This window comes from Rosa chinensis, chromosome 2 (genome assembly GCF_002994745.2).
Source record: "Rosa chinensis cultivar Old Blush chromosome 2, RchiOBHm-V2, whole genome shotgun sequence".
In the NCBI taxonomy this organism is placed as follows: domain Eukaryota; kingdom Viridiplantae; phylum Streptophyta; class Magnoliopsida; order Rosales; family Rosaceae; genus Rosa; species Rosa chinensis.
Window position 1 is genome coordinate 61600625 of NC_037089.1, and position 27836 is coordinate 61628460.

At 46.8% G+C, this 27836-nt stretch overlaps 1 protein-coding gene and 1 long non-coding RNA gene across 2 annotated transcripts; one reads left to right on the forward strand and one right to left on the reverse strand.

The window, feature by feature from the left end:
- Positions 1–4657: 4657 nt before the first annotated feature.
- LOC112184690 lies at positions 4658–6585 on the forward strand. Its single transcript, XM_024322932.1, has 3 exons — positions 4658–4855; positions 4975–5415; positions 5545–6585. The coding sequence occupies exons 1-3, from the start codon at positions 4658–4660 to the stop codon at positions 6583–6585; spliced, it is 1680 nt and encodes a 559-aa protein (XP_024178700.1).
- A 2193-nt stretch (positions 6586–8778) lies between these two features.
- Positions 8779–9962, reverse strand: LOC121051379. The gene is made up of 2 exons (XR_005805535.1): positions 9920–9962; positions 8779–8942 (listed from the first exon to the last, which is right to left on the reverse strand). It is a non-coding gene; the product is annotated as an uncharacterized LOC121051379 (long non-coding RNA).
- Between the last annotated feature and the right edge of the window lie 17874 nt (positions 9963–27836).

The window sequence follows — 27836 nt, forward strand, 5'->3', positions numbered from 1 at the left end:
CATAAATCAGGCATTATCAAGATAGCCAAATACAATCAGTGGCTATCTAATATAGTGCCTGTTTGCAAGAAAAATGGCAAGATAAGGATCTGCGTAGACTACAGAGACCTTAACCTCGCTACACCTAAAGATGTCTACCCCATGTCAGTCGCGGATATGTTAGTAGACGCTATAGCAGGACATGAATTGTTGTCCTTCATGGACGGCACCGCAGGGTATCACCAGATTCCGGTAGCAGAGGAAGATAGACATAAAACCGCGTTCCGATGTCCTGGGTTCGCGGGCATTTTTTTAATATGTGGTTATGCCCTTTGGACTGAAGAAAGCTGGAGCAACATATCAGAGAGCCATAAACCTGATCTTCCATGACATTCTGGGGAAGATCTTAGAGGTTTACATCGACGACATAGTTGTGAAGTCTCAGAAGAGAGGATACCACATCACTGATCATAGGAAGGTATTTGAGCGCATGCAGCAACACAAGCTCAAGATGAATCCCACTAAATGCGTTTTTGGAGTTTAAGCAGGAGATTTTCTAGGATTCATTGTCCATCAGAGAGGAATTGAGGTCCCTGAAGATAAGGCAAATGCAGTCATCAATGCATCCCCTCCGTGAAAGAAAAAGGAATTGCAGCCTTTGCTGGGTAAGATCAACTTTCTGAGACGTTTCATCTCTAACTCTGCAGGTAAAATCCAGCCCTTTTCTCCATTACTGAAGCTGCAGGGTCAGAACAAATTTGTATGGGGGCCTAAACATCAGGAGGCTTTCGTCATAATCAAGGCTTCCCTAGCGAGCCCGCCAGTGCTTGTTCCCCCGAGGGCTGGATTTCCATTGAAGCTATATATTTCAGCAGTTGAGGCTTCCATCGGCAGCCTACTTGCCCAGGATGATGAAGAAGGTGTCGAGCACGCCATTTTCTACCTCAGTAGGACACTTACAAATTACGAAACCAGGTATACTCCTATGGAAAAGCTGTGTCTTACATTGTACTTCTCAGCATGCAAGTTGCAACATTACATGTTATCCTTTACTACTTGCATCATCGCTCAAACCGACCTGGTCAAGTACATGTTGTCGTGACCTATTCTGAGAGGCCGCATTGGCAAATGGGTACTGTACATACTAGGGAGTCTCAACTAAGTTTAGCACTAGCCTCTGAGCCCTATCGGTACTCCCAGGTACTACGCCATGGGCTGGGTTCACAACCCACCATGGTGGGCCTCACATGGGATGCCACCCTGGGCACCCAGGGCCCGGGGCAAGGCCATATCAGCCCATCTATTTACACAACAAGAAGGCTGATACGGCATCAGAAGAACAACCTGTGTCCCACATCGAGGATAGGGGAGACTCCTTTCCCATGCTTGAGTATAAAGACATTAGCGCAACCACCTTTTACGGGTAATAACTCCTCTATACATCTATTAGTTTCTCACTCAGACATCGGAGAGGTATAAACCGTCCGGTACGGTTTATCCCTCTAACGTTGTGTTCTTGATACATGATTTAGGAGTTGGATCGGTGCCCCAAACGGTATAGCATTCTGTGTGAGGTACTCGGAGAAAGCCACCAGAAACATTGGCGCGCCAGATAGGGGTACCGGACATGAATGAGCCAGAAGTGACAGAAGAGGGGAGAAGTGTCGCCCGGGCACTGGTATTCTCTCCGGGAACTTCGTTAGCAGCGGTGCCAACTGTTCAGGGAGAAATCCATGGTCTCGGATCCTTGGACCCGATAGTCCCGGATCAGGTGACTCCGGTATCAGAATTGGAGTCTATGCGAGCTGAGATCGCAGCCTTCAAGGAACAATCCAAGATCGATCGGGAACAACAGAGTACCGATAGGGAAACAAACCGCCTCATGCAACAGAGAGTGCAGGATTTGGAAGATGAAAACATGGCGCTGGCCCGAGCACTGGATAGGAGGCACCAGCACAACGAGGCACTCACTCAGGCCCTGGCTAGAGCATCCCAGCTAGCAGGCGTGAATGCTGCCCCGATAACAGGAGACACCAGTACCACCCCAGCACCTCCTACGGAGGGCAGTCAATGGTTAATCCAGGTACCGGTAGACTTGTTTCCGGAAAGCTTGAGGCATCTACCACCACCACCGTTACCACAGCCAGTTCACAATATCCCACTGTAACCAACACAAACACGACATTACTCATACAAATGAGCAACTCCTTACATGCCCTGCAGGCAAGGGTACAGGCTACAGAAAATAGAGACACCTGGAGAGCTATGAACAGTTACGAGGACCACCCGGGGCCTTTCACCCAACAGGTTAGAGGAGCCATTTGAGCGAATACATCGAAACCACTGTAGATTGACTATACGGGAGTTGGAGACCCCTACTAGTATCTACAGGCTTTCCGATCGCAAACAAACGCCAAGGGATATACGGACGAAGTGTGTTGTAGTATGTTCTAGGAAACACTGTCAGAGGAGGCTTTAAGTTGGTTCTACGAACTGCCAGTCGGTTCTGTAGGGAACTTTAAGGAGTTGGCTGACAAATTTGTCGCTCGATTCATCTTAGGCACTGATGGGATACACACACCAAAGGGCCTGTTAAAAGTCCAGCAGGGAGAAGATGAAACTTTGAAGTCTTTTGTAAATCAATGGCAAGCGGCTACCGCTAAGTGCTGGGACCTGAACAAGGAACTGGCTGAGCTGGCTTTCAGGAGGGGCTTAAGGCGCAGAGAATTCCTCTACGGGATCAACCATAATCCTCTAGCTAGCTACGACGAACTGATAGCCACTGCCATCAGACACGCTCAGGCCGAATTCAAAACATATGGGGACACCCCCAGACCAGAGCTAAGATTTTCCACACCGGCCTCGACAATCCGGGATGAGTCACAAAAGAGGGAGTGGGTCCACACTCATGACAGGTCACCCCATACCTCGAACAAAAGAGGCAAAGAGTCCTCGTCCAGGTCAAACAGTTACGAGACAACCCACCCTCACCGGGAGCCGAGAGCACAACAGGTCCCAAGGACACCACCACCACCCCGGTATGAGGTGTTCACAATCTTGAACGCTTCATACGAGACAATCTGGAATGAAAACAGGGATGAGATCCCCGGCCCACCCCTAAGGAAATTCCCGAAGAGCAAACTTACCCAGCAGGATACCGGAAAATTCTGCACTTATCATGAGGATGCCGGACACAATACCAATCTGTGTGTTGCTTTGAAAAACACTATCAAGTCCCTCATCCAGAGGGGCAAGCTTCAACGATACCTACCTGCTAAGGAGATAAGAGCTGTAGATGTGTTCGGCCAGATCTTCACGATCCATGGAGGGGGCCCGAAGGAGTTGCCTCCACAGGGGAAGAAACGAAATTCTAGTTTCGGCCGTCCGGCAGCAAAACAGTGGCACCAAGTAGACATCGGTGACATTCCTGCAGGAGGAGGAAGCCGATCTGAGTATGCCCCATGATGATCCCTTCCTAATCACACTCCAAATGGACCACTATATAATGTCCAGGGTGCTCGTAGACACCGGCGCCTTAGTTAGCGTATTATTTCGCGATGCATACAAAGCTTTGAACAGAGGCAGAGCTAAGCTGTCACAAGATAATGAGCCCCTCATTAGTTTTTCAGGAGATATCGTCCAACCACTAGGATCAGATTACCTATCGATCACGATAGGGGAAAGTCCGAATTGTTCAACCATCAAAACAGAGTTCATCATAGTGGACTGCGTCTCGTCCTATAATGCTATCCTGGGCCGTCTGGCACTTTGGAGTCTGAAAACCTTCATAGAAGGTCACATGTTGATGATGAAAGTGCCGACCCCGGTCGGCACAGCTACGATCCTGGGTGACCAGGCCGCTGCAAGGAAATGTTATTCTCTAACTGTATCTCGCGGCAAGGGAAAGTCTGAAATGTTGCACGTAGCTACTACCTATGATTGGCAAGTACGAGGATCCCAGGGCCGATACCGACTAGGACGAAGAACGGCCCGGTGCCGTAGAAGACATTGAAGAAGTGGTGCTATCAGAGCAGTTCCCGGACAGGACTGTTAGGATTGGTACAAGGCTGTCTCCGGTTATCAGGGAGGGATTGATCTCGTTTCACGCTCTAACGCATCTGCATTCGCCTGGTCCTATGAGGACATGCCCGGTATACTGCCAGAGATAGCCACGCACAACCTTAGTATTGTTCCTTACTCAACACCGCTACGACAAAAGCGAAGGGCCTTCACACACGATAAGTACCGGGCTATCCAAGTTTAGGTAAAGAAGTTGATCGCCATCAACTTTGTCAGGGAAGTAACATACCCCCGGTGGTTAGCCAACGTGGTAATGGTACCAAAGAAATCTCCGGGATCATGGCGCATGTGTGTGGACTATACAAACCTCAATCGGGCATGCCCTAAGGATAGCTTGCCGCTCCCGCGAATTGATCAATTGATTGATTCCACTTCTGGGTACTGGTTACTCAGCTTCATGGATGCATTCAGCGGGTACAACCAGATTTGAATGAATCCGGCAGACGAAGAGCACACTGCCTTCACTACAAACAAAGGTCTCTATTGCTACCAGGTCATGCCTTTCGGGTTAAAGAATGCAGGTGCCACTTATCAGCAACTTGTCAACTCCATGTTTGAGGAAGTTATCGGTACTATCATGGAGGTATACGTGGACGACATGCTGGTAAAAAGTTTAACTCTGGAGGATCATGTAGCCAACTTGTCAATAGTCTTCACCATCATATTGCGCAACGGGATGCAGCTTAACCCACAGAAATGCATTTTCGGAGTCGAGGCAGGAAGGTTTCTCGGGTACATCATTAGCCACAGGGGAATTGAGGCCAATCCAGAGAAGGTGCAGGCTATATTAGACATGGTATCCCCAACCTACCGGAACGAGGTCCAATCTTTTATAGGCAAGGTGGCCGCCTTGTCAAGATTCATCTCCAGGCTGACGGACAAGTGTACTCCTTTCTTCAAATTGCTAAAACTCAGCACGTCGAGATGATAGCCTGGACAGCGGAGCACGAAGCTGCTTTCCTTGGCTTGAAGTCGTACTTGTCAGAGGTACCTCTACTCTACAAACCTGTTCCCGGAGAAATGCTCTACGTATATCTGGCGGCATCATCAACTGCCGTGAGCTCAGTCCTAATTAGGAAAGACTCCGATTGTGAATACCCAGTGTACTACGCTGGAAAAGGTTACACTGGTGCAGAATCTAAGTACCCGGACATTGAAAAAGTATCACTGGCTCTCCTGGTATCAGCCCGGAAGCTCAGACATTACTTCCAAGCACATGCTATCACCGTTTTCACTAATCACCCATTGAGGCAAGTTTTGCAGAAACCAGAGACATCGGGCAGGTTAATTAAATGGGCCATCGAGCTTGGGGAGTTCGATATCAAGTACCAGCCCCGGACAGCCATCAAAGGCCAGGCAGCGGCAGATTTTATTTCCGAATCAATCCCTTCCCATGGCCCAAACAAGGAACCACCTCAACCACTAGCCGCAGATCCACCTCCGCCAAGCACTTGGTGATTGTACGTTGATGGATCATCCAACAAGAAAACTAGCGGAGCCGGCATCCTGCTAATCAGCCCGGACGATCAAGTCTACGAGTACGCCCTCAAATTTGCCTTCAAGGCATCCAACAATGCCGTAGAATACGAGGCACTCATACCAGGTTTGCAGATCACCCGGGAACTAGGCGTCCAGCACCTTAGTATCTTCTGTGATTCTCAGTTGGTCATAAACCTGGTCAGCGGTAACTTCGAGGCAAAGGAGCCCCACATGTCCTCCTACCAGGCCTTGGCCCGGGCTTTAGTTCAGAGGTTCACCTCCTACAATTTTACCCAAATACCGAGGGCAGAAAACGACAAGGCGGACGCCCTTGCCAAGCTCGCATCAACTTCTCCAAACCCTACCTATGAGGCCACTAAAGTCGAAATACTCGAAGGACCTAGCACTTCCAAAACGGTGTCAGAAATATTTTCGGTGGATCAAACAGCTTCATGGATGAACCCAATTTTGAAATACATGGTCGACGGCCTAGCACTGGATGATAAGGTCGAGGCAAGAAGACTGCAGCTAAGGTCAGCTCGATACACGATCATGAATGGCAAACTGTACAGAAGAGGGCATTGCTTTCCCAACCTGAAGTGTGTAACACCGGAGGAAGGTCACAAAATAATGAAGGACATTCACGCTGGTGTATGTGGTAACCATGCCGGAGCCCGATCTCTTGCACACAAGACCCTAAGGGCAGGATATTTCTGGCCAACCATGTCGGCCCTGGCTCAAACTATATCCGGTTCTTGCCACAAATGCCAAATGTATGCAAATATCCCAAGGGCACCGCCTATCGCCCTTTCTATCCTCCTTGCACCATGGCTGTTCTGTCAGTGGGGTTTGGACTTGATTGGTAAACTTCTCACAGCAGTGGGACATTTCAAATACGCCATTGTTGCCGTGGACTACCAAACAAAGTGGGTAGAGGCAGAACCTCTCGTCTCCATCACCACGGAAAAGGTCAAAAGCTTCCTATGGAAGAACATCTACTGCAGGTTTGGAGTCCCAGATACCATAGTCACGGACAATGTTACCTAGTTTGACAACAATGAGTTAAGGGCTTACACACAGAACCTGGGCACTAAGATCCTCTATGCTTCCCCGGCTCACCCCCAGACCAACGGTCAGGTCGAAGCTGTCAACAAGATAATCAAGAAAATATTGAAAAAGAAGCTTGACGAAGCAAAGGGTCTTTGGGCTGCTAAACTCCAGGAGGTGTTGTGGGCTATCAGGACCACGGTAAGGGAGGCCACCGGAGAGACCCCTTTCTGCATGGCTTTTGGATCAGAAGCAGTACTCCCTATTGAAACACAAATCCAGAGTCCCCGGATCGAATACTTCGATGAAGGTACCAACTCAGAAGGCCTACACCTCGATGCCGATCTACTGGAGGAACGAAGAGATGTGGCACACATGCATAACTTGTCAAACAAGCGGAGGATAGCTCGTTACTATGATGCCAAAGTACAGTCCCGGACACTAAAGTTGGGGGACTGGGTCATGAAGCAAGTCTACCCAGAGCCCCGGGGACTGGATCCATCCTCGACAGGCCCTTACGAGATCATTGAAGAGGTAGGTCCCGCAACCTTTTTCATCCGAGACATGAACGAGGTCGTTTCCAGGCATCCATGGAATACCCAGCGCCTGCAGTACTATTACAAGTAGCTCCGGAGCATCTTATCCTAGCTTTTGCATTTTGAACATATAGCTATGGCAAGCTACCCATCGGGTACTCATTCTGTATTTAACCACCATGTGGTATTTGAATGGAAAAATGAATTATTCAGACCATTTCTAGCATTTTTTTTACCTACCCCGGACATTCCCGGACATAAGCTATTGTCAGTTACTCTATTCCAGTAATAAGTAATGCAAACAAATGCTTAAAGGTACGAAAATCCTAGAAATTTTAATTCCTTTCAAATTCAAGATGTTTCCATTCACAAAAAAGCCTGGACTACCAGACAAAATTAGACAATTGTTCAAAAAGATAATTTCAAAAAAAATTTTTTTACAGCCGATCGCCACCGGTACTCTGGGACCCACCAGCACCAGACTTGGCCTCCGCCTCCCGATCTTTCCTCTTTTTCTCCAGGAGACCCCGCTTGAATTTGGCTTCATCTAAGTACCCGGCCGCCACCCACTCCTTGAACTTCATGATGACAGCCTTATCTTGGGCAGCAGCCAGCATAGAGATGAGCTCGTCCGAGGACTTGTACTCCTCCACGGCCTCGTGTGTCTCCACGGGAAGGCGATCCTTCAGGTGGTCTGCCTTCTCCTTCCATGAGATTGCAGACTCTGTAGCTTTTTTCTCTGAGTCTCGGGCGTTTTTTTACCTCCTCCCGCGCCTCAGCGACTTCACCCTCAAGCTCCGCGATCCTCTGCTTAGCGGCGGCCATTTCAGCCCTCAATGAGTCCCGTTCCTTCTCCAGCTTGGCTTTCTCGCCATGAAGATACTTCACCTACTCGGAGAGATTGCTAACCTCCTCCTTCAGATGAGTATCTTCCTTGCTGGCGTCAATGACGTACACATTGAAGAGTGCCTGCAGATACACCGATTAAAACATCTATAACAATAAAAAATTGGTAGAGAAAACGAAACAAGACGTACCCGCATCATTGATTCCCGGGCAAGACGGCGATTCTCCTGGGTAGTATTATCCTTGGCCCGAACCCGGTCGAGGTCAATATCCTTCAGATCCCCAACCATGGACCGCACGAACTTTTCATCGGCAACCCCGTACTCATTCAACAGCTGCTTGATGGGCTTCCTGGGGATTACCGGAATGGCGGGAGATAACAGGCCAAGTGAAGGCGACGACTCTGGTCCCGGGTGATCTTTCTTCTGCCTCTTCGCACCAATCCCTTGAACATCCCGGCCAGTGTACGTCACCTCCTTATCAGTCCGATGTCGGTGCCTATGAGACCTCTTCTTCTCACCAGGAAGTAGTGCCTCATCACTCCCAGTGGAACAAGAGGAAATGGGCACGGGGGCCGGTACTTTTCCCATCCCGGTGTCATCTATCATGATAACATCGGCCAGGGAGGGCTGCGTGACGTGGGTCACTGGAGCGTCAGGGTCAGGCTCACTATATCCCTATCGGCGATCTCCAGAAGAGTTTCTTCAATTGACCGACTGGTACCTTTCTGTCACGCCCCGAATTTTGAATAACTAATTCAAATCCGAAACATGAATAAACAACTACAACACACGCCACTCAAAATCAAATCTCGAAAACTTCAGTTTAATTAATACAACTCACTTGTACAAAGTAAATTTGTAAAGCTCAAATTGAGCATCACTCACTTCACAATTTACAAGGCTGTAAAACTAAAACAAATACTCTAATCCGCACGATCTCCGCCATGATCCTCCTGACCTGCAGGACTACCCGCTACACAATTTTGAATAGTGTACCGGGATTGCAACAACACCAAACCCGGTAAGCCATGACAGCTCGTATGAGTAAACAGGAAGGAAATGTTGATTTTAAATCATATTTCTTTTAACTCAAGTAAACAACCAACAATCTCAACATCTGTGAGGAAACATCAAACCAAAACACGGAAAATCCACAACGAATACATTTCCACAATCCTCTAATCCACAATATCACTACTTTGGTCCATCCTAACTGTTTGGACCCAACACCAACAACACGTTAGAGTTCTAACTACATCGTTGTCTGTCACCATAGCCAAGGCTTAAATAAGCGATATACATCTCGGTTATTATTTAACCGGCGTTCTTCGGACTTTCCCCTTGTACTCAGAGCACTACATCTCGGTTAATATTTAACCGGCGTTCTTTGGACTTTCTCCTTGTCCTCAGAGAACTACATCTCGGTTATTATCTAACCGGCGTTCTTCGGACTTTCCCTGTCCTCAGAGCACTACATCTCGGTTATTATTTAACCGGGGTTCTGCGGACTCTCCCTGTCCTCAAAGCACTACATTTCTACCCTCAAATCAACTCAGAAGGTCAACATGATTATCACACACATTTATCGGTTAACATTATCATAAATAATCATGGCAATTTCCAATACAATATCATAACACAACCATGTTATCGTAATTCCACACACACCTCAATGTCACACCATTCCAAATATATATCCACGTAAATATATATATATACGTAATCATCCGCTCAGGGATAATCACTAATACCAACTATAATTCAAGCATAAAAATCGTGAAATTCATTTTGTATAATTAAAATCATTTTACTTACCTATGGACCGTAGCTGATCAAGTCCATATGATTAAAAACAAATATTTATTCCATAAATATTTTCACACAATTACGACAAAATAAAGTAATTAAATGTACTCGATTTGAAATAAGAACCACGTGAGGTTTACTCACCTCTAATCCCGCTGCGTCTTCAATTTCACAATACACACCAAAAACACTCACCAAGGAAGACCGTCAATCACCTAATCAAACATGATCATAACTTAGCCCACAACTCATAAACAAAATTAAACGACGATCCAACGGTCAGATCGAAATTATGTGATGATCCAACGGTCGGATCCACACGGATCGCCCTTAAGATCATCCTCCAAAATTATCAGGAAGATCCAACGGTTGGATCTTCCTGAATCTTCCTTATAAACATCCCCACAAAGTTTCATGAAAATCCGACGGTCGGATTCTCACGAATTGCACTCCGTATCACTATTTAGCAATTATACGAAGATCCAACGGTCGGATCCTCGCCCATGACCACACATGGTCACTGGGACAGTCATACGATCAACATATCAAAACTACAAGTCCATCGGACGGTCCGATCTTCACAGATCATTAATCGAATAATCGAAATTAATCGAAACCGTAAAATTCGTAACTAAATCATACGATATCTAAAAATTAGGAATAATATATGCAAACAATCGTATCGAAACGTAGAATCTAAAAATGTAAATAAAACACATTTTTGACCCCCGGAAGTGGCCGGAAAAGGGCCGCCGGAGTTTGGACAGAGCCGCCGCCGACCACCGCCAATGGTGTCGGGGCCAGGCTGCTCCTCTTCATCTCATCAATCCTAACAATTTTCCTAACTATCATGAAGTCTGAAAATGAACGGAAGTGGTCGAAAATTACCTAGAACAGTTTGAATGTGGCCGGAAATTTTCCAGAAACCGGTGAAGAAATGCAGAAACCAGCGAGCCACGATTTCGACGTAAAAACTTCAATTTCAGGCCTCGATTCCTTCTGGAGAGTTGTTAAGAACATCAAGGCGAACCCACTGGTTCAAAAATAAATCAAAACGATGCACTACAACTCGAGATATCACGATCGAAAGGTTTTGGTGTTCGATCAAAAACCGGCCGAGCTCTGACGAACTTGAAACCGGTCACTCTAGGTGTGATCCTTCTGGTATGATGATCAGCAGGTTGAGGCGAGTTCATAGAGCTAAGGATCGAAAGTTTTGGTGGCCGGAGCTAGGAGAAAACCGGCGTTGACTAAAATTGAGCTAAAATCGTTTTCGAGCTCCACCGCCGCGTAGCCGCAGTGAGGGGAGGAAAGGAGACCACCAGTCCACTCATGGGAAGGAGGCGAGCTGATCTGGCCTTTGTTTCACGTCAAAAGCTCGCCTGAGGAGGAAGAAATGGCCAGAAGAAAATGAGGCGATTTTCCGATCGGGGGGAGGACGACTGCAGGTCTGCAGCTGCAGCTTTCCAAATTTGGAAAACTGAATTTATTTTCGGAAATTTCCGAAAATAACCCATTTATACTAATTTGGAAACTTTTTCAGAAAAACATAACTAATTCATACGAGCTCCGATTTTTGCGTTCCACATATGCACGCGATCGTATCGACAAGCTCTACAACTTTCATCAAGGAAATTTTTCCAAATTCCGTACGTATAAAAAGTCGATTTTCACGTGCCCCTAAATAACGTACGTTTTCGAAATAAAATTGTTCGAGCTAAATTCACAACTCCTCAAAGCTTCGTACTTCCTTCCATGACCACGAAATCATTACTAAAAATCCTCGGAAAATAATTTGAATTTTCGGGGTATTACACTTTCGACCCTAGGTCGACATCGATGTGAAGGGCGTCTTCTCCTTGGCCCATCAGTATATCCATCAGTTGAGCATCATCCATTATGTCCTCCTCCTTGCCTTTCCGGGGTTTCCTCTTCGGCGCTTTCACTGCAATCAGTTCAAAGATTAGTCGAAAGTAAAAAGGACGAGTAAAAAAAAAAGAAATTTTTTTTTTAATCCTTTACCAGGGAGCCACCCTAGCCCTAGCCTATAAAGTATAGAGTGCCGGATGAATCTATAATAGCTCCTCTCTTTCTCTGACCAAACGGCATATACCCGGGCTATCCTCTTCCTTTCTACTTCGGATAGAGTATAGGACTGGTCCCCGATAGCTTGGAAGGTACCGGTCTGCTGCCACTTCTTATTTTTAATTTGCCACCGCCCCCCAGCTAGGAACACTTTGTTCCTCCACCTTTTGCTCATCGAGGTAGGCATGTCGGTAACTAGTGGCTCGTAATCCCTAGCGGCCAAAGTAACCGTACTAGCACAAGACTGCTTCCTTGAGTACAGTACCCGATGTACCGCGCGGAATTCGTTTATGGAAGGCCACCCTTGTTGGCACAGTCCCACATAGCCATCATACTGAGTAGTTGGCGAATTGCATTAGGGGTCAACTGCCCCGGTGACAGGTTTAGCATCCGCAAAAGATACTGTAGGCACCGGGGCAGCGGTAGCGATAACCCTTGGTGGAATTGATTCTCGTGCAACGCCACCCACCCCGGAGCAGGATTCGCGGCCATCTCTCCATCCTTGAGAGGCCTAAGCTCCACCGCGTCCGGTATCCCCCACCTCAGTCGCATGTCGATGATCTCCTACATCGTCATACTTCTCCCAGGTTCGTCGCATACTGTCCCATCTGCAAGTGTATACCTCGGCTTCGGAATGCCCTCGGGAATGGCCACTGTGACTACCGCGGCCTCCGCAGATCTACCCTCGCTCTCACCCTCGTCAGACTCCTCGCTACTCTCTGAAAACACCCCAGTCGAGGACCCCGTGTTCTCTGCTAATTGATCTACTCGGCCTAAGTACTGGTCGATATCCACTTCAGCTTGCCTGGTAGAAGACTGGTACGATGATCCTGTATCCCTACCCCTGGCTTCTGATTACATCCTAACTACGGTACCGGGGACCTCAAATCTTGCTATATCTGGAACCAGAAGCACAAGGGTTAGCCTTACCAAAACCCACAAAACCCAGAAATTCAAACCAAAACCACTTCGAAGCACGGATTACCCCCCCACTTCAAAGAAAAACCCAGAAAATGAAACAAACCCAAAAAATCTAAAGCAAAAAGACAACGACACTAGCATTGTTCGTTTCTATCTTTATGCAAACAAGAGGAACAAAAACACAAACAGAGCGAGAGATCTAACCTTTTCTTCGGCAGACGGTCGATCTATCACTCCACAGGCACGCATACTTCTCCCTTGGCTCTCCCTTTCTCCTCGCTGCAAATCTTCCAGGTCTTCTGAGCTTATTTTTCACGAAAGTGAGGGAAAACAGTCGGTTTCCCTCTTAAATTCAATCTCCAATGCATCAGGGCTGTCGAAACCGAAAATCCCTCAGCCATAGGATCGCTACATGTGTCCCATGCATTCCCCTATTTCTCGAAGCCTTGGAAGGCGAAGGGACGGCCATTTATTGCACAACCCAGTCTGCCCCATGTGGCCGACATGCACCGCCTACCCCATCGGGTATCAGAGCCAAGCCCTCTCTCTACCCCATCGGGTACTGGAGGCTCATATTTTCTACCCCATCGGGTATCGGAGCCAAGCCCTCTCTCTACCCTATCTTGTACCGGAGGCTCAAATGTTCTACCCCATCGGGTATCGGAGCCAAGTCCTCTCTCTTTGCCCCATTGGGTACCGGAGGCTCATATTTTCTACCCCATCGGGTATCAGAGCCAAGCCCTCTCTTTGCCCCATTGGGTACCGGAGGCTCAAAATTTCTACCCCATCGGGTACCGGAGGCTCATATTTTTTACCCCATCGGGTATCGGAGCCAAGCCCTCTCTCTGCCCCATCGGGTATCGGAAGCTCAAATGTTCTACCCCATCGGGTATCGGAGCCAAGCCCTCTCTCTACCCCATCGGGTACCGGAGGCTCATATTTTCTACCCCATCAGGTATCAGAGCCAAGCCTTCTCTCTACCCGATTGGGTACAGAAGGCTCAAATGTTCTACCCTATCGGGTATCGGAGCCAAGCCCTCTCTCTACCCCATCGGGTACCGGAGTCTCATATTTTCTACCCCATCGGGTATCAGAGCCAAGCCCTCTCTTTGCCCCATTGGGTACCGGAGGCTCAAAATTTCTACCCCATCGGGTACCGGAGGCTCATATTTTCTGCCCCATCGGGTATCAGAGCCAAGCCCTCTCTTTGCCCCATTGGGTACCGGAGGCTCAAAATTTCTACCCCATTGGGTACCAGAGGCTCAAATTCTCCACCCCATCCAGTCCCAGGGACCCAACCTCATCTTGTCCCAGGGAGGTGGCTTACCTACAGCGTAGCCCGCTCAAGATTTCTCTTCTGAGGGAACTTGGGGGACTACCTATAGGCACACCAGCGCCAAACCTTGAGACCAAATAATAATAATAAGTCCCCACCCAAGAAATATCTTGAACGGGAACTTGGGGGACTTGTACATACTGGGGAGTCTCAACTAAGTTTAGCACTAGCCTCTGAGCCGCATCGGTACTCCCAGGTACTACGCCATGGGCCGGGTTCACAACCCACCACGGTGGGCCTCACATGGGATGCCACCCTGGGCACCCAGGGCCCGGGGCAAGGCCATATCAGCCCATCTATTTACACAACAAGAAGGCTGATATGACATTAGAAGAACAACCTGTGTCCCACATCGAGGATAGGGGAGACCCCTTTCCCATGCTTGAGTATAAAGACATTAGCACAACCACCTTTTACGGGTAATAACTCCTTTATACATCTATTAGTTTCTCACTCAGACATCGGAAAGGTATAAACCGTCCGGTACGGTTTATCCCTCTAACGTTGTGTTCTTGATACATGATTTAGGAGTTGGATCGGTGCCTTAGACGGTATAGCATTCTGTGTGAGGTACCAGGAGAAAGCCACCAGAAACAGGTACTGGCCCTGTCCGAATTCTCGCTACAATACGTTCCTCAGAAAGCGGTAAAGGGACAGGCCATCGCAAACTTTCTGGCACATCACCCTATGTTGGATATCCCCACAGTGAAGGAGGTAGAGATAGCGACCGCAACTACAAGTCGACTAGATTGGGCGCGCATTCCAGAGTACACCATATGGTACCAAGCCACGGTTTCCTTGCAACCCTGGGTATTATTTTTTGATGGCTCAAGAACTGAAACATTAGCAGGGGCAGGGATTGTTCTGGAGAATCCAACGGGCGATCGTTTCTCTTACTCTTTCCAATTGGAGTTTAAGTGTATGAACAACCAAGCAGAATATGAGGCCCTTATTATTGGCCTAGAAGTCTTACTGGAATTGGGAGTGAGAGACGTTCAGGTCCGCAGTGACTCTCTGCTCGTGATAAATCAGCTTCAAGAGAAATACATATGCGTGAGCTAGTTGCTCGTACCATATTTGAATCGTGCCATTGAGCTTCTGGATCAATTTGATGACGCTGATTTGGAATACATCCCTCGCGAGCGCAATTTCGCGGCCAATGAACTTGCTCAACTGGTTACATGCATTACATTGAAGTATGGAGTTCGCGAGCGCATCTTGAAAGTCGAGCGCCACACACTGCCTTTATGGCTCGCGCAGCCTGACCCGCCTAATGATCCAGTCGTCGCGGTCCTAGAGCTTATTGACATCAATTGGCCCATTCCGTTGATCGATTACCTCAAACAACCAGATCCTACAATAGATAAGAAGATTCGCTTTCTTGCCTTAAATTACTTTCTCAGGGGTGATGAGCTTCGACGACGTGGGGAAGATGGCATAGACTTCCGATGTGTTTATGGCCGCAAAGCGAAACGATTAATGCGCGAAGCACACACAGGAGTATGTAGAGCCCATCAAGCGGGACCTAAGATGCCTTGGCTCATCAGGAGACATGGGTATTATTGGCCCAACATTTTGAAGGACTGTATCGCTTTTGCCAAAGGATGCCAAGACTGTCAGACACACGGTTCAATCTAGCACATTCCAAATATTTCCATGCAACCTATTATTAAACCTTGGCCTGCACGAGGCTGGGCACTGGACTTGATTGAGATGATTCACCCCCACTCTTCTCTCCAACACAAGTTTATCATCGTCGCTACTGATTTCTTCACCAGGTGGGTCGAAGCTGAGCCTTTGAAAGGGGCTTCAGGTGCCACCATACGCTAATTCATATTTCATAACATCATCGGCAGGTTTGGTATCCCTAAAGTGCTAGTTTCCGACTGGGGGGCAGCATTCATGGGAAGTGAGGTGGAGACACTTGTCAATGACTTGGGCATCTAGTTCATCCACAGAACTCCATATTATGCTCAGTCCAACGGTCAAGCGGAAGCCAGTAATAAGATTATTATTACCCTGCTAAAGAAAATGCTAGTTGAAAACCCTCGCCAGTGGCACGACACGTTGTATAAGACACTATGGGCTTATCACACCTCCAAGTGAAATCCCACTGCTACAACTCCTTATGCACTAATGTTCGGCCATGATGCAGTTTTACCCTTGGAAATCAACGTTCAATCCTTACACGTGCAAGATCAGCATCACTTGATCGATGAAGATTATGTCCAGGCGATGTGGCAAGAACACGAATACCTGAGCGAGCAGCGCTTAGCAGCTTTGGATAATTTAGTGATGGAAAAACAACGTATAGCCCGCGCCTATGATAAGAGGACGCATGGTCGTAGTTACAAAGAGGGGGACCTTGTTTGGAAAGCTGTTTTGCCCTTTGGCAAGAAATTGACCGATCGCGGTTAATGGACTCCACGATGGGAAGGACCCTTTGTTGTTCACCTCATTTTGGAACGCGGGGCTTTTCACCTTAAGGATTTGGATGGCGAAATCCACCGCAATCCCATCAACGGGTGATTCCTAAAGAAATATTACCCTAGTGTTTGGGAGTTCGAGGATCCACCGGATCCACCTTTTTCCCAAACTGGGGGGCAACCATAGTCTTCATCGGCTCGCATCATCTATATATTCAGGCTGTTTGCTGTGGCCTTAGTCTCAAGTGTTTTCTTTGCCTACGAACACTAGGGGGGCAACACTCTATACATGAGGCCTTATTTTTGATTAACAATTTCAGCTTCCGCTTTTGCTTTTGTTGTAACTTTTTCTTCCTTGACAATGCGTGTTAAGAACATACATGATGGCCTGTACATGAGGCCTTATTTTATAATAATATTTTTAGCGATACTCCAAAACATTCACTCATAGAGTGGCTTTGCGGCCAAAAGCAGTACAAATTGAAACGGTTACATTCACAATTATAAGGCCAAAAGTGGCTTAAAAAATCATAAGGATTGCAGATCTTCTATGAGTTTCTAGATCTTATGGCGACAAGGGGATGTGCTATGATCGCTCATGCTCTTCCTCTCTTCACCCACATGCCTTCTCCGATCTGAGTCGCAGCTGCTATCATCTGTACCGGAGGAAGAGGGAAGGAAATAATCCATCGCAACCCTTCCAGTTGATTATCCTCTGGGATGGAGATTATCTTCAGAGAGAGCGTGACTCACAACCACATCTACCTCCAGGGGAAAAACGGAAGCCTGATAGTCAGACCCCTGAGGTAGGCTTCGGAAGAAGAACGATAGGCCTCAAAGTGGCCTTCCGCCCTTCTCCTTCCTGCTCCATGCGAGAAATCTGAGGAAAGGGATCCCTCAGAATTTGGTTCTGCCGCTTTAGGAGCGCCACATGTTCTTCGGTTTAACTGAAACCAGTGAATCCCATCCGGATTTCCAGAGACCAAAGACATGCGACTGGACCTGAGATTAGGCCATAAGACCTACCCAGGTTTTGAGATTAAGCCATAAGGCCTAGGAATTTGAGGCTAAGGCCGAGATCATGAGGAAAAGCTTTTAGAAACTGAAGGAAGAGAAGTAAGGCTTGCGAAACTATCACTGGGAAAGCCATATTTGCTTATGCTTATCACTTCTCCAAAGTACAAGTATTTATAGGGCCAATCTCAGTGGCCTCAACCGTGCGATGGACAGTTGAAGCATTTTCCATGCCATCAATAAGAGTATCAATGGAATTGAATGCTAGGATCTCAGAAATAAGGGTAATTGAAAAGGCGTGGGAAGCGGGGCAGTCTTCAAGGAGGTAACCGCTCCATTGATATTATCTTTTCAAACTTCAATAGCAATAAAGGCAAATTAAAACGTTGAACTGCTTAAAAATTTGAGCATATATTTGGGCCAAGCAAAGTAGGCTAAATATTTGAATTATGAATAATAATATTTTTCATACAAAATGGGCCTAACAATAGAGGCCTAAAGTTTTCGGCCTGCATGAGTTAAACGAAGTAGATGCTGGTCCAAGCGAAAACTGGCATCGGCTCGCTCTGCTTGTCGGACCGCCTCGTGAGCTTGAGCTAGGTTCTGAGATAGTATTTCAGAAGCCGCTAGGGGTTGCTCCAGCAGGGGTTCCTCATGCTCAAGCCGGGCAGTCACAACAGTCAATTGGGCCTGAAGATCTTGGATTTGAGTCTGGAGATGATTTTGCATGATACGCAAGTCTCTAACAAGGGTAGCCCTATCTCCTAGAAAGTCGCGAGAGGAGTCCATCTGTTGGGCGAGGCCCTGGTAGTGGGCCTGGGCTTGTCTGGCTTGTGCAGTCGCTGCCGCTCTTTAGGTAAGCCGCTGGGGGAGATTCTGTAACAGTTCGTCTATCTCAATGAACTCGTTCTCAGTGATGGCTAGCTCGTGACGAAGAACTCTCAAGTACTCCAGAGCCCTGACGGATGCGCCAGGCAACAGGATATCGGGACTCAAAAGACGGTGGAGTCCGTCCCTGGCTTCATCTATAACTCCGAGAGGAGTAACCTTAAGTACACGAGCTAGCCTTTCCAGTCTGGAGGGAGGCACAGGCAGTGGATTTGGGGCAGCAGCGGCAGGAGCCTCAAGAGGCTCCACAACAGGAACCACTTCTAGCACAGGCTCGATGTTCAACCCTTCTCCTGCTTCAGGAGCATGGGGGCAAGCTTCTGGTTAACCACATCTTCATCAGCTGGGTCAGCAGGATTGGCGCCAAGTACTTCCGCAGCAGCAGCTACTTCCTCGACAGGACCAAGATTCTAGTTTTAAGGAAGAATCATTGGAATGCCCAAAGAGTAAACAAGAATCAGGACATCATGCTTGTTAAAGAGAAACGTACCTCAGTAGCCGGAGGCTCGCGAAGGTTTGCTATCGGCACGGGTTCTTGAACCGCCTCACCAGGAGTTGGATCAGGCGCTATCAGTGCCAGGATACGTGTAGCGTCTGATTCCTCACGAGGTGCATCTAAAGGAGGCATTCTCTCTTCCATTTCAGGTGAGCTATCATCTATGACCTGCACTGGGATCTGGGCTAATTGTATATTGCTCGCAACGCTGGTAGGAGGTGGAGGATTATTGGAACCAATGAGCACATAGGGCTGTGAAGCAGATGTGCCTTCACCAGCAGCTGAGGGGCCTTCCCCAATTTGTCTTGAGGACCTATGGCGAACCTGCAAGCGAGGATTGTTATATGGTTGCACTGAATGGGAAGAAAATTCCAATATGCACTTTTAGTTTCTTACCAGTCGATCAGCGATTGGTTCATCTTCCTCCCACAGATCAATTCGAGGATCAGAACGACTGCACTTGCGGGCCAAGATAGCGACAATCTGCTAGGGTCAAAGGATTAGACTTGACTTGGGAAGAAAGCATTGTTTTTTAAACAAGAAAGTTCTTACCGTTTGCGGGTTATCATCTTCGGAAGAGGAATCTTCAACTTCAGTCTCCGTTATTACCATTTTCTGCTTACCGGACTGGCCAGTGGCTTGGGAAACATCAACTGCGCGACTGCTACAAGGTGGCACATTTCCCTGGTGCAGCAAAGGTTGAGTAAAAAGGGAAGAGTGAGGGAAGGAATAAAATATAAACTAAGATACTTACCTCTGGAGGGGGCTCGCGGATCACGATACCAGCCCGGGCCTGGCGCCGGGCTAGCACTGGTTGCGTTGCCGGCTCAAGAAGAGGCAGAGATCGTGCAGCATCTTCAGGAAAGCGATCAAGTAGCTCAATGTCAGCAGCATAGGGACATCTCAGTTCCCCAAAGATGGTCATGAAGAGTTCGTCATCCCGCTGGCTCCAGCAATTGACGAAAACTTCTGCCCACCATTTCTCGTATCCTTCCTCAGTCCCATCTACAGCATTGATGTCTTTACCCCAATCGGGAAGATCAACCAGTGCGAGCATGCTTTGTACCGGTAAAGGCCCAGAAGGGGGCCCAAATCTATGCCAAGAGGTGTTGTAATTCTAGGCATCATACAGCGGGAATGGCACTAATTGGACGAGGCCGAATTGGCGAGAGAAATGGTTAGGAGCGTAAAGCTCATAACTAAGTTCCTCGGCAGCAATCCTAATGTCTGAACAGGAGATCGCGCGGAGAACAGCCAAGGGCGCGCGATCGTTGTTGCGAGGAGCGCCAGGGATGAATCCGTTTTCAAGCGGAGCCGGGAATCTTCTGCCCAGTACTAAGTCGCAGTGGGGCATATCATGCAGAAGGTACAGATATGTAAAGCACTCAGAGTAGGGGGAGATGAGTACCTTTCCTTGCGGCTGAACCATTGGCCCAAGAGTTGGTCAGTAGGTGGAAACAGTGGGATGTCATCGCGACGAAAATATGGAAAATGAGTTTGAATCCAGAAGTCAAGGATCCAAAATGGGCCAAAGACGCTGGTCTCAAAAGGATGCATAGTGGCCTGGTACAGAGTGCGATAGAGGGCGCCCAACACGGGTTGTCCGAGCCCGACACTGCGGCTGTTGTAGAGGGTCGTTGCCAGAAGAGTCCAAGCCCCAGTGGGCTTGTAGGAGGAAGTACAGAAGATGAATTTACAGAGCCAGTACTCTAAGAAAGCAATTCCGCCAGTCGCATTGTGCTCCCGACTGTAATAAGATAGCCACCGTGAATATGAGCCACTGTGAGCGTTGCGACCGTTTTGGGCCATGGTTGAAGTGAAAGTGACAGAGTCGAATTGGCCATGCAGATAAGGCTCGCCATCAATGGGTAGGCCGGTGATGGTGAGAATATCCAGCAAAGTGATACTCATTTGGCTAAATCGGAAATCAAAGGTGTTTGTGGCGGTGTTCTCAAAACAGAGAAAGGCAGCGAGCGGTGAACGATTGCCACCTCGCGGAAGACGAAAACTGAGATCGATAGTGTGAGTGATACCTATCGCGTTCCAGCGAGCCAGATTTCACGTTCGTACTTCGCGGTACCAGGAAAGCTCCGCCTCTCTAATAGAGGATGGTCAGTGCCCTATTTTTGATCGGTGATTCTGGGTACCCCAACTGTTAAAGTCCCCAGGAGTCCTTCTGAGGATTGGAATGGGCCGACGAGGGCAGGCCGTAGAAGGCGATGGCGTCAGCCATAATAGAGTCTCGCGGCACTGGGCCCAGTCCGACATGATGGTTTGGGAACTGGAGGAGTAGGGGTCTATGGATAGTGGTGTGAAGACGAATGCGGGCACCGATGCTGGTTCCCTAGGAATGGGCAACCTGTTTATTCAGTTCTTCTTCTTGATCGATGACTATCTTCTTTAGGGGAGCCATTTCTGGGTTTCTGTGAGAAGATGTTGGAAGTAAGAGGGTTTTTGGGTTTAGGAGACTGAAAGAGTTTCTGATGTGACAGGTCTGAAGTGGCTGCGGGTTTTAAATAAGAAATTTTGTGAGGGAAACGATACGACAGAAGGGCGTTTTCGCAAGCGAAATGACGCGACCCTCATTAATGATATCGTTTCAAGCAATCAGCGTGTCGTTTTAGTCCCCTTCAATCAGTTACATCTTTGCGGGCCTGATTTCGGGGCCGGGGGGGGGGGGGGGGCAGTGTTTGAGCCCAAAAGTAATTTTGGCAAGATCCTTCAATGGATTTAGCACAGCAGGCCAATACCTGCGGTCCAAAAATAAGCCTACTTGGGTTTGGGTTATAGCTTCGCCCATTCAGTGATCCATAAGGAAAACGAAACCTTGTTGGAATCAAGTAGCAGAGATTGAGTAGGAAACTTCAATCAATGATCCTTCTATAGCAAGGAACAGTCGAAACCCTAGGTGTATAAATACCAGGTTTAAGGGACAAACAAAGGACCTCTCTCAAATCAATCAATCCCAGCGATTACAAAGCATCCCCGGAGCAAACCTTCAACCTCGTTGAAACCCGGTGACCGCGCGCCAGATCAACCCAGTGACCGTGCTTCTAGTCCTAGTCTCTCCGTGAGCCGACTACCAGTACTACTGCCACCGAGACTTTCTCGACCAGCGAAGCAAGGGTAACGCCCTCCCAACCCAGCGAAGCTAAAGTCACGCTTTAGCAAAACTCGTGCTTTCTCCAAACTTCCCAGTGATTGCTCTGCTCAGCCTGCAATGTTGAGTATCGATTTGGTGACGTGAAGAGATCACATCCAAAGTCCTTATTCGTAAGGCAAGAAGTCCTTTCTTGAAAGGCTAGAGAAGAACCTTGTGGCGAGGTTGGTACTCTCCTCATCCACAGCGCTTGAAGAAGAAGTCAGGTCAAGGGACTCCCCCGAAGATTGCACCTCACGGTGTTAGCATGCCCACACACACGCTCAAAAGAGACAGTTTGCACGCCAACTAGTTTTGGAGCCAAACACACAGGTCCCCTAAAAATCAAGTCTTTCTTCTGCCCTCATGTTTTTGATCAGCTAACAGACCAATATATATGTCCATCATTCATATCCCCATCTTGCAAATCATTGCCATCCCTAGAGCGGAACAATCCAATATCTTGCTCACTCCCTCTAGCTCCAAGTTGCCCACTGCTTCCTGCATTGTTTGCCTCATTTAATTTGGAGCATGTGACTGGGAGATTCACTTGTTCAATGCCTATCCAGTATCAAGGTGGAATATTTCAGAGCTTGGATCCTCTGAAGTTAAAGGAGAGCACGTGATGGGACTTGAATTTTCATAAATTACAAAAACCATGGAACACTGCGAGTTTTCCTCGAACAATCCCTTCTTCGTCATTATCGGGTCAGGCCATTCTGTGGTATCGCCATTCACAGCATTAACATTTGCTTCAACTTCCATATTAAATTGTACTGGTTACTAATTAATACATGCTCTCATGCAGCATCTCCCAGTTAAATTTTCTAGCAGTTTCATCAAACATGTTGAGAATATTGTGTAATTAATGTAATAGATTTGTAGTATAATTAGGAGATTTGCTTGTATCTTCTTTATATCCCTAAGTTGTAGGGATTTTCTTGTTGTAGACTCTATATATATTTACTCAATATCAATGAGAATGGTATTCGGTATCAATATAATCTTTTATGGTATTAGAGCGGGGCTAACCATCCCTAGCTCTTTATTTTCTGCCGCACCAGCAGCATCATCATTCATCCTCTTCCAATGGCTCTTGAAGACGATGTTCTTTCCCCTGCAACTAGTGGCAGCACCTCCTCTGTTGATGAATCTGCCAATCCCCTTTTTCTTCATCACTCTGATCATCCCAGTTTGCTCCTTGTATCGAAGAAGTTGACTGGTGACAACTTTAATTCATGGTGCCGCGCTATGAGGATATCCTTGAGTGCCAAGAACAAGACCGGATTCATCACCGGCACAATCAAAGAACCTTCTGCAATCAAGAAACCAGAAGAGCACGCTCTATGGCAACGTTGCAACGACATGGTTCTGTCCTGGATCCTTAATTCCCTTGAACCGGACCTCGCCGATTCAGTTCTCTCTTTCACAACTCCTCATGCGATCTGGGAAGATCTCAGGGAGCGATTTGCCATGGGAAATGCCCCACGCATTTTCCAGGTTCAACGTGATATTTACAGAATTGAACAAGGACAGATGTCCGTTGCTGCTTATTATACCAAGCTGAAGGCACTTTGGGATGAAGTCGCCTCGTACAATACTGCAGAGAATTGCACCTGTGGGGCTCAAAATGATCGCACTAAACTCATGCAATTTCTTATGGGGTTGAACGAATCATATGCAAGTACTCGTGGTCAAATCTTATTAATGAATCCATTGCCTTCTGTTAGACAGGCCTATGCTTCTGTAACCCAGGAAGAAAAGCAACATGAACTTGGCTCAGCCCCTCTTGTCCCATCTAATGCGACAGCCATGGCAGTACTCAGGCCATAACCAATGACTCAAGGTGACCAAGGCAGCAACTCAAGCAATTGTCCTCCGGTTCAGTGCACTTATTGTGAGAAATATTATCACACTAAGGAAACCTGCCACAAGAAGCATGGTTATCCACCTGGTCACCGTCTCTACAAACGCAATCAGCAACATGGCAATAGACCTCAATAACGCAACAATGCATCTACCAATCATGTCGATTGTACTCCATCTTTCAAGGAACTTCAGGCTACACTTCCTAATCTTACTGAGGATCAGTACACTCAAGTCATTGCCGCATTGAATCCCAAACCATCCACTCCTCAAGCCAACGCTTCCTCTGCTACTGAGTTTGCATCAGGTTTTTTATTAGTTGATCCTAATCGATGGATCATTGATAGTGGAGCAATTCATCATATCATCAATTCACCGCAATATTTTACTAGTTGCAAGACCAAATCTTTTCCATCTGTTTCTTTGCCTAGTGGTGCTAAGGCAAATATCACCATGAAAGGATCTATTACAATTAATAATGCAATTTTGAGAGATGTGTTATGTGTTCCCTCCTTTGATGTTAATCTTATGTCCGTTGGACGAACTATGGATGATTTGCATTGGTCGGTGACCTTTTTTCCCACTTGGTGTATTTTGCAAGACTTGGCTACGAGGATGATGATTGGTGTGGGTAAGCGACGTGGAGATTTGTACTACCTTGTGGCGTTGTCTTCCACCATCCCTGCCAAACACCCTTTTGCTTGTCATCTCACCATCTCTTCCGATCTCTGGCATTGTCGCTTGGGCCATCCCTTTCCTACTCGTCTACAATATTTAGCAAAGAATTCTCTTTCCTTTGTTTTTGATTCTAGTCATAAGTGTGCGGTTTTCCCTTTAGCTAAACAAACTCGCCAACCTTTTCCTTCTAGTTCAATAACAACTTCTCAATGTTTTTCACTTATTCATTGTGATATTTGGGGACGTCATAAGATGCCTTCTCTTCATGGTGCTCATTATTTTCTCACTATTGTGGATGATTTTTCTCGCTTTACATGGGTATTTTTTATGCGTCACAAAAGTGAAACGCAACATTTACTTCGGAATTTCTTTGCCTATGTTAAAACTCAATTCAATTCAAATGTTCAACAATTTCGCTCCGATAATGGAGTTGAATTTCTCTCTAAAAAATTTCTTTCTTGAGCAAGGTATTATCTTTCAGCATTCTTGCGTTTACACGCCTCAACAAAATGGCGTTGTTGAGCGCAAGCATCGACATCTCCTAGATGTTGCTAGAGCCCTACATTTTCAATCTCACTTACCACTTTATTTTTGGGGAGAATGCATCCTTACCGCTGCATATACAATTAATAGACTTCCCACACCTTTGCTTTGTAAAAAATCACCTTTTGAGATTCTTTACAACAAACTTCCTGATTACTCAAGAATGCGTGTCTTTGGTTGCACAGCTTTTGCCACCTCTGTCAATCCTTCTTCCAAGTTTTCTCTGCGAGCTCACAAGTGCATCTTTCTTGGCTATCCACTAAGCCAAAAGGCATATTAGTTATATGACCTCAAAACCAAGAAAATCTTTACAAATCGTGACATTATTTTCTTGGAAGACACCTTCCATTTTGCGTCTTCCCATCCAGCAGTTCCATCATCCTCTCCTTCTTATCCTTCCCAGCCTATGCCTCTCCCTATTCTTGACGCACCGTCACCAATTTCTGCTCCGCCTACTCCTAACGCCTCCTCACCTATCCCACCATCCAATTCACCTCCTTCCTCTCCTATTGCACCACATACCGATCCTCACCTACTGCCCAGCCCTACTGCTTCCAGCTCGCCCTCACCACTTCCTGCTCCTCCCGTCGACGGACGGTATACTGCCACTGACCTCATCAAGTAGCCCATCCTTCCCGTCGAAAATTCCCTTGTTGAACCTCTTCCTTTGGATAACCTGACTCTTGCCCTCCTAACGTCCTTGTTCCCCGACGCTCACACCGAACCTCTATTCCTAATGTTCGTCTCTAGGACTACGTTTGCTCGCAAGTGATTTTGCCTCCACCCACTTTGTCATCTCCTCTGCCGAGTCCTCCACCAGGTACGCGTTACCCACTTTGCAATTTCATATCTTATCAGCGCTATTCACTGCTGCATCTTGCCTATATTGCCGCTGTTAGCAGGGACGACGAACGTACATCTTATACTCAGGCTGCCTCTGATCCTCACTGGCAACATGCCATGGAAGAGAAACTTGCTGCTCTCATAGCCAACAATACTTGGACGCTAGTTACTCTTCCCCCTGGTAAGTTCCCATTGCTTGTAAATGGGTGTATCGCATTAAACGTAAGGCGGATGGTTCTATCGAGCGTTATAAAGCTCGACTTGTTGCCAAAGGTTTTACACAGGCTGCCGATATTGATTATCACGACACCTTCTCTCCTATTGCAAAAATGATTACTGTTCGCTGCGTTCTTGCTCTTGCCGCGTGCAAGGCATGGTCTCTTCATCAACTTGATGTTAACAATGCCTTTCTTAATGGTGAATTGCATGAAGAGCTCTATATGTCCCCTCCTCCTGGTCTTCGGCGCCAGGGGGAGAATTATATGTATCGCCTCAACAAATCTCTCTATGGTTTGAAGCAAGCCTCGCGGCAATGGTTCTCCAAGTTTACCGAAGTTATTCTTGATGCCAGCTTCATCCAATCCAAGGCTGATTATTCTCTCTTTGTGCAAAAGGTTGGTAATTCCCTCGTAGTACTATTAATATATGTTGATGACATTCTTATTACTGGAAACAACCTAGACTCTATTCGTGATACCAAAGAATTTCTGCATGCTCGTTTTCACATTAAGGACTTGGGTGACCTCAAGTTTTTCCTTGGAATTGAGATTGCACGATCACATAAAGGTATTTATCTATCTCAACACAAATATGCATTGGAAATTATTAAAGACACAGGTTTCTTGGGTGTCAAACCTGTTGATTTTCCCATGGAAGAATGCAAATTGTCAAATAAAGGTGAGCTGCTTAAGCCATATCTCACTATCACCAGACCCGACATCACCTATTCAGTTCATGTCCTTAGTAGATTTGTGCATGAACCTTGTCAACCTCACATGGCAGCTGCTCTTCGGATTGTTAAATATTTGAAAGCATCTCCCAGTCAAGGTTTGCTTTTGAGTTCTAATAATGATTTGAATTTGAAGGCTTTTTGTGATTCCGATTGGGCTGGCTGCCCCATTACCCGACGATCTACGACGGGATATTGTGTTTTCTTAGGAGACTCATTGATCTCATGGCGTACCAAGAGGCAAAAGATAGTATCATTGTCAAGTGCAGAAGCAGAATACAGAGCGATGGATGGTACGTGTTGTGAGCTTACTTAGTTACAGTATTTGTTTACTGATTTGCATATATCTATTCCTAGACCGGCCATTCTGCATTGTGATAATCAGGCAGCTCTTCATATAGTTGCAAATCCGGTTTTTCATGAAAGAACACGCCATATTGAAATGGATTGTCATTTCATTTGGGACAAGATATTAGATGGTTCAATCCGAACTCGTTTTGTTGGTTCTTTGCAACAACTAGCAGATGTGTTCACAAAGGCGTTAAGCAAAGACAAGTTCAGGTCATTGTTAAGCAAGTTGGGAGTTCTTAACATCCACTCTCCAACTTGAGGGGGAGTGTTGAGAATATTGTGTAATTAATGTAATAGATTTGTAGTATAATTAGGAGATTTGCTTGTATCTTCTTTATATCCCTAAGTTGTAGGGATTTGCTTGCTGTAGACTTTGTATATATTTACTCAATATCAATGAGAATGGTATTCCGTCTCAATATAATCTTTTAAAACAGAAGAAGCAAACAGTGATGCTCCAGGTCAAAGATACATTGTGGCCTGTGAATTAAAGATCGGAAAAGCGGGCCTTGATACTGCTAGAAAA